Raw genomic sequence first — 13,113 nt, 5'->3', positions numbered from 1 at the left:
CAACAATAGATACATCTATATTTTACAGTCTTTAGTTTCAAAATTTGAGAGGAGATTCTCAAGTTTATACTTGCACACTTTTTCTTACAAGTGTTTGCTGTTTCAGCCACACATACTCTCTTAAATTTAGCATCTTTGACTAAAACTTTAAATAGAATGAGGACAGCATAAAACAGTAACATGGGTTTAAGTAGCATTAAGGATATGATGTGCTTTTTAAGTCTAGTTTGATTCAGAATTTCCTGGTGTTCTTAACATGAAAGGTCCCCAATACCAATTTCAAAATGTTGTTTATAGTCTACAGTCATGATTGCGTAGGCAGCTGCAATTCAAATATAACAGAATGGGGGGATTTGTTTGTTTTACGTAAACATGCAGGTATTTGGCACCATTACCTTCCCATGTGGTGAAAAATGACCACGTCAGAAAGTTCTTCAGCACTTCATCACCTTCACAGCAGCTTCAGAGTTCAAGTAAGTTTAAATAGAGAAGGGGGTTTTCTTGTTTGGTTGTACTGACTTACCCTTAATAAATTGATATGTTTAACTTCTATTCTCTGTTTTTAGATCCTGGCAACTCCTCCATTTATAAAGTAGGAACTACACTAGGAACATCTGGAAGGTAAGATAGTTGGTTTATGTTTATTCTGGTTAATTGTAAAACCCCTTTACATAGGTAATTATTTGTCTTTCCTTGAGTATTTATTCGAGTCTGTAGTTTCATAATCATTTGTAGAATTCTTATCGTGTTAAAGATTTTAAGAAAGTCTAACTTCAGCATGTGGTCTGCTCAGTAACTGCTAAATGATGGGGAAATATGAGTGTGAAAGGTACTAGCATTTCTAATGTCATTTGTTCTTTAAATGTCTCAAAAAACATGCTTTATAGTAACTACTGCGGTAGCTCAGTCTGATTAATTGATTGAAGAGAAGATCACAAAGGCAATAAAACTTACATAAGAGACAACTGAGTTTTGCAAATTGGAATATAACGTGATCTAATTACTGCTATCTGGAAATGCAAGATAGAATTCAACTTCAGCTTCAAAAATAAAGTATATAAAATATACCATTGGACCAAGTTTTCTAGGGTTGTGATGGATTCCGTCATCATGGCCAGTTATGAAATCAGCAGTGGTTGTCTTGTCTTCAGAAACATGCATGTTTGAAGATGCATTTAGGGAAGCCTTTTGACCAGTGTTATACAGGAGGTAACATCGGACAATTGCCATGCTGCTGTTGGCAGTGGGCTCTATGGAAACCTATTCTAAGCAGCATTTCTCAGAAAACTTAAAATTGTTACTCCTGATTGGCAGCAAATCTTCACTGTTGAGCTGTGGTGATGGATGATTTCTTTGTGATCCACTGCTTACTACACAAGTCATAACGGTCTCAGTCTCTGTGACTTCCGCCAGCTGTGTTCTATATTCACTCTTGTTCACATGCTAAACACTCCTGAACAGCAAGCGTTGTTTCTTTATATAGCTACATGGAACGTAGTACAGTGTGGGTCCTTGATTAGGATATACTGGACAGAGTACATAAAGTGAATAATGGTTGTCCTGATTGTAAGCACAATGTGATCATCCCTGACATAAGTGTCTGTGGGCTAGGGAGGACTAGAGGGTCTCTGCTAGGGCTTCTTTTTTCTCATTTGAATGTTTCCCTGTGCAGCAGCGGTTTTCCTTCCAGAAGGAGAAAGGAAAGCGAGCAAGGGACGTACAAGTCAGCCTTGGGAAAAGAAGGAAAGAACTACTCTTACTTTCTGTAAACCCTAATCATTCTTAAGAAGAAATAATCATTTTCTCCAACAAAAACTGGAACCCTCCAAGTAGCTAATATTATTGTGCCACTTCCACATGTAAAAAACTGTTCTACATAACATATTTGGGCTTCTTTTTAACATTACAAAGTTCAGTCATGGCCATTATCTATAAACCTTTTTTTTTTATTACGGAGAGGAGTAGGACATAAGTTTTCTGTGATTGCAGAAGGAAAACTGTGCTTAATTGGAAAGTATGATTTACTTTTGCCATAAACTGTGCTGCTTTAACTATGCTGTCGAACAGCGTAGAATCCCAAAGGGACAAATCTGTAACTTGGATTGGACAATGCAGGTTTTGCCGGAAATCTTGGAGATGGCAGATTTTTACGAGTATGACCGTACTAGCTGAACACTGTGCACCCCAGTTTCAGTGTGCTAACTCAAATTACACTACTATTTTGCAGACCTATATGTGGAGTGGCCGGCATTCAGTCTTCTCAGAATCACGTTCAGCACCCGGCTGCCGCTCCTGTTGCACTCCCCCACTGCTCCCATTCAGGGGGTACCGGCTCGTCGCTGGGCTATCGCACCCAGATGGACGCCTCTTCGCCCATGCTAATGTCTTCCAGTCCACAGACCCCCCAGACACAGGAGCAGAATGGGATCTTAGACTGGCTCAGGAAACTGCGGTTGCACAAATACTATCCCGTCTTCAAACAGCTCACAATGGAGAAGGTAGGATGGAAGACTGAATAAGAGCAGGAAACTGGCTTTTAAATCCTCTGTATGTTTGTACTGTGTAGAGAGGCTGCAGACATCCGGGTTTAGAATTGCAGAAGTTACTGGCAGATACTGTAAAGATTTGCACTCTCTTGGAGTAATAATATTTTGATGAAAACTTCCTATTTTTGATCTGTGCTGTGTCCAGGGTCTGGGCTGGTAGGTATCACTTGTTATGACTGGACTTCAGAGTTCTTTATTGAATGCTTTAATGTCCAACTTAAATGCTGATTTACGAGCTCTGCTTTGGCTCCCTTTTCATGTTTTGACGTGCAATAGATAACTAAAATTTATTGCTTTTTTTATTGCTGCTTCTTGATTTTTTTCTTCCCAAAATATTTAGTTATCCTAATATTTATAAGAATAGATTCACAAAAACTTGGGTCATGAGCATTAGTGTGTGAATGTACATGCAAGTGAATGTGAGATTTTTGTTTTCTACAAAAATTCACATGGAAAAATGGTCATTTATGTATTTGCTTGGTCAGAGTCATGACTGTTATCGTTGTATGCTGGGTTTTAACTAAATAGATGGAAATACTTTGTACAATATTTATCTAGCTCCGTCTGTAACAGCTGGGAAGTAAATTCGCGTCCTCTACTTACTGTATTTTAGCCTTGAACGCCATCCGGTGGACAAAGTGCTTAGGTTAAGTCAGCGCTAAATTGTGATAGCTTTGTGATGATTTTAGTACATTTTATGTATTCAAGTATGATGCGTTATCAGAGCCTTCTACTTTGATTTTCTTCATTCAGTGAGGGAAAATAGAGACTTTTTTTCTCTAATGAGCTAGCAAAACCGTGCATGATTAAGTGTACTGGCATTTTTCCACAAAAAAAATCTATGCATGAATCCGTATGCATGTTTTGCTGACCTTTTATGTTTACATTTAATTATATTTTATTATTAATATTATAAATTATGTATTTTAACATTATATATATTTTTTAAATTAATTTCATTGTATGTTTTCCCAAAAAATGCTGGTATGACAGCACATTGATTTTTGTGTTAAATGACATAAGTAGGAAAACTACAGGATTTTTTTCTCAACAGAATTAGATTCTTAAACTCATTTACAGTGTGGTGATGTATTTCAATATGCATATAGATTACTTTGTAATAAGCACCTTGTGTTTATTGTAAACTGTTAATATAAGCAAATGCCTAATTAAATTTAATCTGCTGTGTTCTTTCTTTCATCAGTGTTCCCCTCTCTTTTATTCTAAACTGAGTCTATAATTTAAAATTGTAATAGAATTTCTTTGAATTAACATATGTTAAAAAAGGCTTTAAAGATGCCTTTCTGAATAGATATTTACTAAAAATGTAAATAGAAATATTTCATGGCTATGAAACTAAATACATACCTTTTTTTATTAAGTTTCTGAGTCTTACCGAGGAAGATCTGAATAAGTTTGAATCCCTCACCATGGGAGCAAAGAAGAAACTCAAGACCCAACTGGAGTTGGAGAAGTAAGTGGAAAAAAAAAACTTGTTTGCTTTAAGTTCTTAAGATACGATTTCTAATTCAGGTGTTACTGTGGTCCTTACTTTTCACACAGTAAGCCTACCATGATTCCTGCCTGTAAAGCTGGATAATACCTTCCTTACTGTGCTGTTGGGTTGGTTGCTTTGAAAAGCTCTTGAAACAGTACCTTACCAGATAATAATTATCACTTACTGTTTTACTGTTGGCTGTTTGAGGCTTTGATAAGATAACCAAATGTAAAGACATTTGTGAACTCAGTTTTAAAAGGACGTGAATAACTCGATCATAACATACATACAAGTCTTTGTCATGTTAACAGCTCTTCTGACTGGGAGGACCTTTTTTGAAATAATTTTAAAAAGATACAGTAACAGTACTGCAGTCCTGATGGTAAATGCAGAGCCGTGTTTGTAGGTGGGAGATACAGCATCTTGTTACTGGGCAGCCAGCATTACTGAAAAAAACAGAAGTTTATTGGGTACCTCAACCTGTCTTCAAAACTTTTGCGTTTTGTGGTCTTAATAAATAGTTTCTGACACAATCAAGTGTCCCTGCTTAGATTTGGACTTACCACTGACCTGAGACTCATGGAGTGGGAGGGAATCAGAAGGGTGAATCAGAGTTGCCAGATGATGCATACAAAAAAAATCAGGATGCCCAGCGGGACATTTTCTTCCTAAGGCCTCACAATGTTCTGGTTCCTAGGCAGTGCAAACAGAGCACAGCTACTTTCAGGGTTTCCTTGGTGCCCTGCACCAGCCACGGCAGCTTCAGCCACTCTGCCTCTGCTGACTGCTGGGGCTGGGCCAAGGACTGCCAGATGACATGCAAGTCCACAGTCTGGACTTTTAACGTTTTATTGGGACAAGTCACTCAAAATCAGAGTTAGTACAGTTTTATTTGGACAGCAGGTAACCCTAGCTTCAGAAAGACCACAGTTGTATAGGGTGAAGATGATATAAAGAGAGGCAGTGCTTTATGCAGTGCTGATAGCCATTTGGGGCAACTGATGCAACAGATTGTCCATATATATCTCTGCATAGAGGGAAATGTTTATTGTGAAACTGTTGCAGTTACTTGAAAAACAATTAAAAATCCAAATCCATGCCCATTGATCAAAACTCCTTGACAGCATTGTTTGTCAGTCTTAGGTTTTCCAGACTGTGTTTGCTAAAATAGAAGTCTTGGATTGCGTTAGGCTTCTTTTTGGTTTTGGTATGCATGGCTAGGTTTTGAGACATGCTTGCATAATGTGTGATACAATTTAGTCATCTTTTTGTGATGTTTTATCTTGTATAAACAAGAGATGACAATAACCAGATGACAAAAAGACCAGTGAAACTGCTGGCAAGAAGCTATAGTCAAGATAAAATTTCCAAATGTTTCCATTTGAAATTAGCATAGTTTTTAATAAACTGTTTGGTGGATTTAGTCTCCCTCAATTTCATTCAGAAATTGGATTTATCTCTTTATGTACTTTAGCCATTTTTTGTTTCTTCACAATGTTTCTCCATCACTCTAGAGAAAAATCAGAGAAACGGTGCCTAAACTCCACAACATCATCTTCAGTTACCAGCAGTGGTGTGGCAAGGGTTCCCCCTACTACGCATGTAGGGCCTATCCAAAGTATTCGTGGCAACCATGCTGCAGGTAAGAACGAGGAGCAGAGGATAGTGCTGGGCTCTCAGGGATGAACGGGTCCTTGTGTAAGAGCAGTCTCATTGCTTTACTGCTTTTCTGCTGACTCATTGGAAGCTTTATCTTTCAAAATGCCATTGGCTCTATACGGTGCACTGAGAGTCTTATTTTGGTTTATACCGAGCGCAGTAAAAAGTATTGCCTTCTCACAGCTTCTGTGCGAACGGCTAGCTGCCCTAGTCAGCCACTGTTACCCTGCCAGCCTCGTGCTCGTTAGCTAATGTAAATCTCTGTAAATCTTGAGCTTCACTGTATGCTAGCTGGTGTTAGCTGCTGTTGTAAGACAGGCTCAGCCGTAGTAACTACATTTGTTGATTAGGTGTTGTCACTTGTTTGCATTTCCTCATTTCTCGCATGTACTTTACCCGCAGAGCTGCGTGTGGATGTGGATCAGCCAGCCCACCCGCTGCCCCGGGAAGGCAGTTCTTCCGAGTACTCCAGCTCTTCTTCCAGCCCCATGGGGATCCAGACGAGGGAAGAGAGCTCAGACAGCGCTGAGGAGAATGAGAGACGTAAGCAGAACCAACCAGAGATGGTGCTTGTGCTGATCTGCCTTGTCTGGTGGAGTTGTATTTATCGATGTTTTTGTCCCTAGGCTTAGAGATTCACTTAGAGGGTTCAGAAAAGGAGAAGCCAGTGATGTTACTGAATCATTTCACTTCGAGCTCTGCCAGACCCACAGCTCAGGTCTTGCCAGTGCAAAATGATGCAGGCTCCAATCCGTCCGGTCACCATGCTTTGCCAATGCAAATGATGTCAGCGGCCTCCACTCATATCGCTCCCATTCGAATGCTAAATTCAGTGCATAAGTCAGAACGTGGCAATGCAGACATGAAGTTACTTTCATCGTCTATGCATTCGCTGCTGTCTTTAGAAGAAAGAAATAAAGTTTCTCCTGGACCTAGAGGCAGCATAAAAATGGAGAAGAGCTTTGGAAATACAGTGGTGGATGTAATGTCTGCATCTTCTCCCCATCAGCCCTTGCAAGTGCTTTCGGGGGCTGCTGAGAACAATTCGCCTACATCTACTATTAACTTTGGTCCTCGAACCAAAGTCGTACATGCTTCAACTCTGGACAGAGTGATAAAAACAGCTCAGCAGCCAGGATTAATAGTAGAAACAAGTACTGCTGCCACTGTAACATCCAGCACAGTCTTCCATGTAGCTCGCCCACCCATCAAACTCCTGGTGTCGTCTTCTGTTCCTACTGATTCTGCCATTGCCGGACAGACTTCCTGCTCCAGTAATATGCAAATAACAGTGTCTCCTGCAATAATAAATCCCCGGACTGCTCTCTATACAGCCAACACCAAAGTTGCCTTCTCTGCAATGAGCAGCGTGCCAGTGGCGCCAATGCAAGGCAGCTTCTGTGCGAACAGTAACGCAGCCTCCTCCAGCAGCCACCCCTCCACATCGTTTGCAACCATGGCAAATTTGCCCAGCTGCCCTGCACCCAGTTCCAGCCCCACACTTTCCTCTGTTGCTGAGAACAATTTCTACAGCAGCAGTAGCAGCAGCAGCAGTAGCAGCAGCAGCAGCAGTGGCTCTGCAGGGAGCATCCCAGTACCAAACCAGAACCACCACCACCATCACCACCAGCAGCAGCAGCCACAGCCGCCTGGGTGCATGGTGTGCAGCTCCTGTGGGTGTAGTGGGAACTGTGGTTCGAGTGGTATGACCGTCAGCTACGCTAACTATTTTCAGCACCCGTTTTCAGGACCTTCAATGTTTACTTTTCCATTTCTGCCCTTCAGCCCTTTGTGTAGTAACGGCTATATCAACACGCAGCAGTACAACAGCAGCACGACTTTTCCAGTGGTCCACACTGCTTACAACAGTGGCATAGCCCCGGACTCTGTAATGAGCGGGCAGTCCACGTTTGCGGTACCGCCAATGCAGAACTTTATGGCAGGGACAGCAGGGGTGTATCAGGCACAGGGAATGATGGGAAACAGCAATGGTTCAAGTCACAAAAAAAACGGAAATCTCTCCTGTTACAACTGTGGGGCCAGTGGTCACAGAGCTCAGGACTGCAAACAGCCTCCGATGGATTTCAATCGACAAGGTAAAAAAGCAGGCGTGGGGTTTGATACGGAGCTGGCTTCCGCGCAGAGCGTTGGGCTTTTGCTGCGGGGAATTGCTGTGCACCCGCAGGGCAGAAGGAAGTGTGATGGCAGTGCCTTGTGTTTATATTTAGTTTTCACTTACATAAAAAAAAATCTTGTTCTTGGAAGTTGGTGAGTTTGAGCTAAGTTTACCAAAGTTGACGCTTACTCGTGCGCAGGTCTGGTGTAAGGGAAAAGTCCTGATTAAGGCCTCTCCTGTGGTCTGGGTAAGGCTACGCTGCTCGGCAGGTCTGGTGCTGATTTCCTGAGAGGACTGGAGCGCACACTGGGGAGGCAGGGAGTTTCCATAGACAGATTGCAGCAGAATTTTTGCAGCTTATTAATTCATAATGCAAGTGACCTTTGGTTGTAATTTCAGGTTCTCCTGGAAGTTTACAAACTGATCATCTCTGTGCCCCCTTCCCCTTCCTTCCCCCAAGCAGTTAAATAAATGAAGAATTTCTGTTCAGATCCCCATGAAGGTCCTGTGTTGGTGTGTGCTGCTATGTTCGTAGGGCATGGTTTTGCACTGCTGCAGCGCTGGGCTGCTACTAGGAGAGACTTGAAATCCTTAATTCAGGGCAGGAACCAATTGAGAGAGAAATGTTACTTTATGAGGAGCACTCTCCAGTCCCTTTTCTTATTCTGACTGACATGTTGTTTTAAGATCATTTGCATGTGGTATAAACTTAAAAAATGAAATACGAACTTTGAACCGGAGCAAATAATACTGAAGTGTTATACTTTGCATTGTGTCTTGACTGTGTCATAAGCCTGTATTCATTTTTATACAATGCAGACCGAGCCTTCAGCATTTGATCATTAGAAATTAACAAGTGACCAGTTCTGAGGCAGTGATTTCCAGCAGTAGTAAAATGTAAATAATTAATGGAGTTTCTATGACTAATGTGATGGTGGTCAATTGGAAAAAAATGTCACTTCCTCCGTCAGTCTTAATTCAGAGAGTCTGCTTCCTTTTGAAGCTGAATTTCATGTAATTAAATTTCCATTTAAGCTATCCCAAACTTAAGTTTTGCCTGCCCTAAAACTGTATGAGTGAGTAAAACTACGTTTTTCTTTTCATTTCTGCTGGCAGTTAGTCTCTTCCGCAGCTTCACAGCGGTGAGGTTGGCTGCTGTGATGTTGCATTAACACATCTACTAAGAAGCAAGTTGTTCTAAAAAGTTCTGAGGTGTAACTGGTATGAAAATGCTGCTGATGATTAATTCTTCTCTTTCGTCTTCCTTAGGTACTTTTAGGCTGAAATATGCTCCTCCATCTGAGAGTCTTGACTCCACAGACTGATATCTTATCTGGCAAGAAAATACTGTAAGCCATGGAGACATAAGGAGATCGAAATACAAAACTGAGACGTCCAGTGGCTGTTAAGCTTAATGTATTTTTTAATCCAAAGGTGCTTTACTTTATTAGACTAGGTAGAAAATCTAGCTTAGGGGTGCATCAAACCCATTTTTGATTGCCAAACTCAAGCTTGGATCTTGTTGGAACTTCTCACTACGTGTCATAGGACTGATGCGTACTGGAGGGATGGTGGAGCTGGCCAGCTGCGCTTTCTGTTGCAAGTACGACATCCTGCGTATTTTTTTGCTGGAGAATGTTGCCATATTTGGACTTTCTAAGATGAAACGTCTCACTCCAGGGCAGCTACATTCTGAAGTGAAAGCTGGAGGTCAAAGGTAGGAGCGGCTGTTCGTCAGAAGGACTTTGGCACCCCTGGGCTAGGTAAAATGTCTACTTTTTTTCAAAAGTGATCAGGCACTAATCTCTGGGATTTTTAAGGATTGCACTACAGAAGAATGTAAAACTCTTCAAGCTTTCTGCACTTTTAGCAGACAGTGTCACTCTGAGACCAGTGCAAGAGGCAAAGAAGTTCCAACTTTTAAAAATTGGCACCAGCAGGCTATGTGACTTACTACACAATAAAAATCTTAAATAAGTCTCTCCTTTCCCTTCCAAAAGAACACACATGGCAGTTTTGGTTCCTTCTGGAAACAAACCTATGCTTCATTGTCTCGCTTATTACTAAATAGTGCTGGGTTACCAGCAATGGAATAAACTTAGTTTCCAAGGGTCCAAGTCCCAGAGACTCCAGAGTCATAAAGGCTTCAAGGATATTTTCCGGTAATACACAAACAAACTTTACGTCCTGTTACTGTATATAGGTCTCTTTCACAGAAACCTTATTATTCTGCTTTTGTAAATGAATTTTAAACCATCCTAAAAATGAACTCTGACAACAGAGTTTGTAAGCTTTTGCTTTACTTTATATTAAAAAAAAAACCTTTGACTCCTACCCCAAGGCTTTTGCTACAGGATTCAAGAGTGGTAGAAGTCAAACATGTAAAAGGTAGTAAACTTCATTATTATCAAGACTTTGAAGGATTTATTGTCAGCCTCCTTCGTTGCAATAGATTGTAGATGACTAGCTTTGGTGTTAACTACTTAGCGTACATAATTTGTGGATGACAGATCTAAATTAGGACTTGAGAGGAAGCCAAACAAATCTTGGACTGCTAATTTGAAATGGTTTGGTCCTGTCTTGCTGAAAGAAGATACTAATCCTCATGGCTCACCCAAGGAATTTGACACCATGAAATGGGTGAGGCCTCCTCTTTGAAACATGTCTGACAGAGATTTGCATAATGTAATTTGGAAGACGCTTTTAAAGTCTGAAGCCTTGTTTACACTTGGAGGTTATTTCTTACACCAATTTAAACCACGCCAGGATGGGATAGTATTTGTAGTGCTACAGCTTATTTTGACTTGAAAATGAAAAAAGTCGTATCAGTGAAAGAGGTTTTAAAGTCGTGCAGAGCTGCTCAGAGGAAATCAGGCCTTAGCAATGAAACATCAGTGTGAGTCGTTAGTGCGGTAGCTTGACAGTCAAGACCTTCTGGACCATGGTGATGGGAAAGAAATGTTCTGGGCCATCCTTCAGTCCCATTTTCTGAAAGAGGGTAGTCATCAGCTTCACCAGCGAGGCAACCACTGCTGGTCAGGACAGTGACAGAAGAGCATCACTAGAGAGGCTTTGTAACCTCAGATGGCAAGAAACCAAGCTTAGAACCAAACTTAGTCCAGATAGCTATTTGGAGGTCATAACAGTTTTTGGCTTCGTGGAAACCAAAGTCTAAATTTGTGTAACATTTGGTTTAAAAAATATATATATATATATATATATATATACACACATGCATATATATATATTTCTATGCAATGAAAAAAAATTCAATCCGTGTATTCTCAGCCCAGTTCACACTACACGCAGTATTACATACACTGCTGCAATGCTTACCTTTGCTCTGCCTGTGTTTTGAGGAGGTTACCTGTATTGTACTGAACAACTTTCAGACCTGTAACACTAAAGTGATGAAAACTGACAATGCAATTTACTTTGCCTTAATGAGCTTGAGACAATAGTAGGAACAATCTGTCATACTGTATTACTTTGAAGGAAATGCGTGGTTTTCACTTACGATGTTTACTATTTACAGCTTTTGAGGGTCTCTCCAGTGGCCTGGAACATGTGCTGAAAGCCAAACTTTAACATTTTTTCACTTTTTTTAAACAATATTTTAAAACTGAATTGTATTTAAATAAACTGTATTTCAACACACAAGTGTAAAAAACCCTTTCTCAAAATAGCAAAAATCAACAGCAAAAAAAAAAAAAAAAAAGAAAGAAAGAAAAAAGAAAACATTTTCTGTACTAGTTGTATTTTGTTTTAATGCCCAAGGTTGGGAATGTAGTCTTGTCAAATATTCACCACAAAGTCAGAAGGACTATAAAATTGAACTTCTATCCAGCAAACTTCTTGAAAAAAATGTTTCATTCCTATCTTCAGAGCTTTCTTTGGGATTGTTTCCTTTGTGTGAAGTTAAGGCTGATGTTTCTTAAAGCGGCTTATGTGTTCTTATAGGTAACATTTTTAAGTGGTGAAGTCTGATTTTAGGCTAAGTTCAAATTCAGAAGTCTTGAGTACCTTAAAGCAGCATGAGTTTGATACAGAACTGTTTGATGGGCCAGCACTAATTTCAGAGCCTCCCCTAAATCAGTGAGTTGTGGCTTCAGATCTGCTAGTGAACGCTGTTCACTTTGTACCAAGAACAACCAAAGTTCGTAAGTCTAAACAGAGCACTTTAGTTCCATAAAATAATGCTTAATCTGTTTTTAGAAGGCACAAATCCATCTTTTCTCCCCTCTCAAAAGTAAGGCAGTTTGCTTTAGCGTAGTAATTCCAGCTTTGGTGGCTGAAAGAGCCAGTTCTTTAAACCTATTTTTATATATTGAAAAATGGAGGTTTCAAAGTATGCTATTTATTCGTTTCTTTGTCCTAAAAGTATAAAAAGGATTTGTTCTCAAAGTGGGTTTCACTGTGGAATAAAAATGATTTTTTAAAATGTAAGACAGAAGGGAATCCCAAGTCATCTCCCTGCAGGGGCACAGAGACGTTTCAGCGATGAGTCGTCTTTTGGTGGAGTAAGTGATGTGTGGTAGAATTTCAGAGGTATTTTCCACTTTGAAGTGGTGGTGGTGGAAATACCAGAAACAGAATGGAATTTCCAGCAAACTCCTCATCACATGAGTAGTTCATAAATTAAACCTTAATAATATGTCATGTTTGACACTAAACAGTAGGAGACTGAGCAAAGAAGACTCATTTTAGCAAGCAAGGTATTGATCACAGACTCCTATAATAATTTTCCTTAAAAGAACACATGTGAAGCTTCACTGTTGGTAAAACTTTTGAAATAGCATGTATATCCCAGTCATTAAACCACGGCAATTTAAGCAACAAAGTTCCTAAATTAACTAATTACCAGACCTTTACCATCACCTCACATTTAGTATCCTGCTGTTTCTCGCTGGCAAGCTTCAGAGTGAAGGTACTCAAAAAAACGCCAGAACTTCGGTTGCGGTATTTGGCAGAGCAACGATGTTAATGCTTCCCCTCGCGTCCCCCCCCCCCCCCCCCCCCCCCCCCAAAAAAAAAAAAAGGCCAGAGTCCCCTGCATATAGTTAGCTGTTTATTTTCAATGTCATCGGGCCCAGAGGAGGTTTGTTCGAGGTCTCAGGCACTCAGAGACGGGGATTATGGGGTGGTCCAGAGCTCCTTTCAAATGAGCTGGACGTGGGCAAACTGTGATAGAAATCAATGCAACTAAGCACTTGCAATAGCATAGAAAACTATTTTGCTGGTTGAGGCCAAAGGTAAGTGTAGCTACAGTAATCCTAACCAAGACCCAAACTAAG

The 13,113-nt window shown here is 40.4% G+C and overlaps 1 protein-coding gene across 1 annotated transcript in view; it reads left to right on the top strand.

Moving 5' to 3' along the window:
* The window catches only part of ZCCHC14 (zinc finger CCHC-type containing 14), a 56,334-nt gene extending 43,507 nt beyond the window's left edge, over positions 1-12,827 (top strand). Inside the window, exons 6-13 of the mRNA XM_062586913.1 lie at positions 379-473; positions 567-621; positions 2,228-2,498; positions 3,929-4,020; positions 5,559-5,686; positions 6,106-6,246; positions 6,330-7,799; positions 9,089-12,827. Of these exons, the coding sequence (XP_062442897.1) occupies positions 379-473; positions 567-621; positions 2,228-2,498; positions 3,929-4,020; positions 5,559-5,686; positions 6,106-6,246; positions 6,330-7,799; positions 9,089-9,144 (2,308 nt within the window). The 3' untranslated portion in view covers positions 9,145-12,827. The remainder of the gene's footprint in view (positions 1-378; positions 474-566; positions 622-2,227; positions 2,499-3,928; positions 4,021-5,558; positions 5,687-6,105; positions 6,247-6,329; positions 7,800-9,088) is intronic.
* Positions 12,828-13,113: the final 286 nt, after the last annotated feature.

This window comes from Rhea pennata, chromosome 13 (genome assembly GCF_028389875.1).
Source record: "Rhea pennata isolate bPtePen1 chromosome 13, bPtePen1.pri, whole genome shotgun sequence".
In the NCBI taxonomy this organism is placed as follows: domain Eukaryota; kingdom Metazoa; phylum Chordata; class Aves; order Rheiformes; family Rheidae; genus Rhea; species Rhea pennata.
Note: the sequence above shows the minus strand (reverse complement) of the source record. Positions and strands in the feature narration are given on the sequence as shown.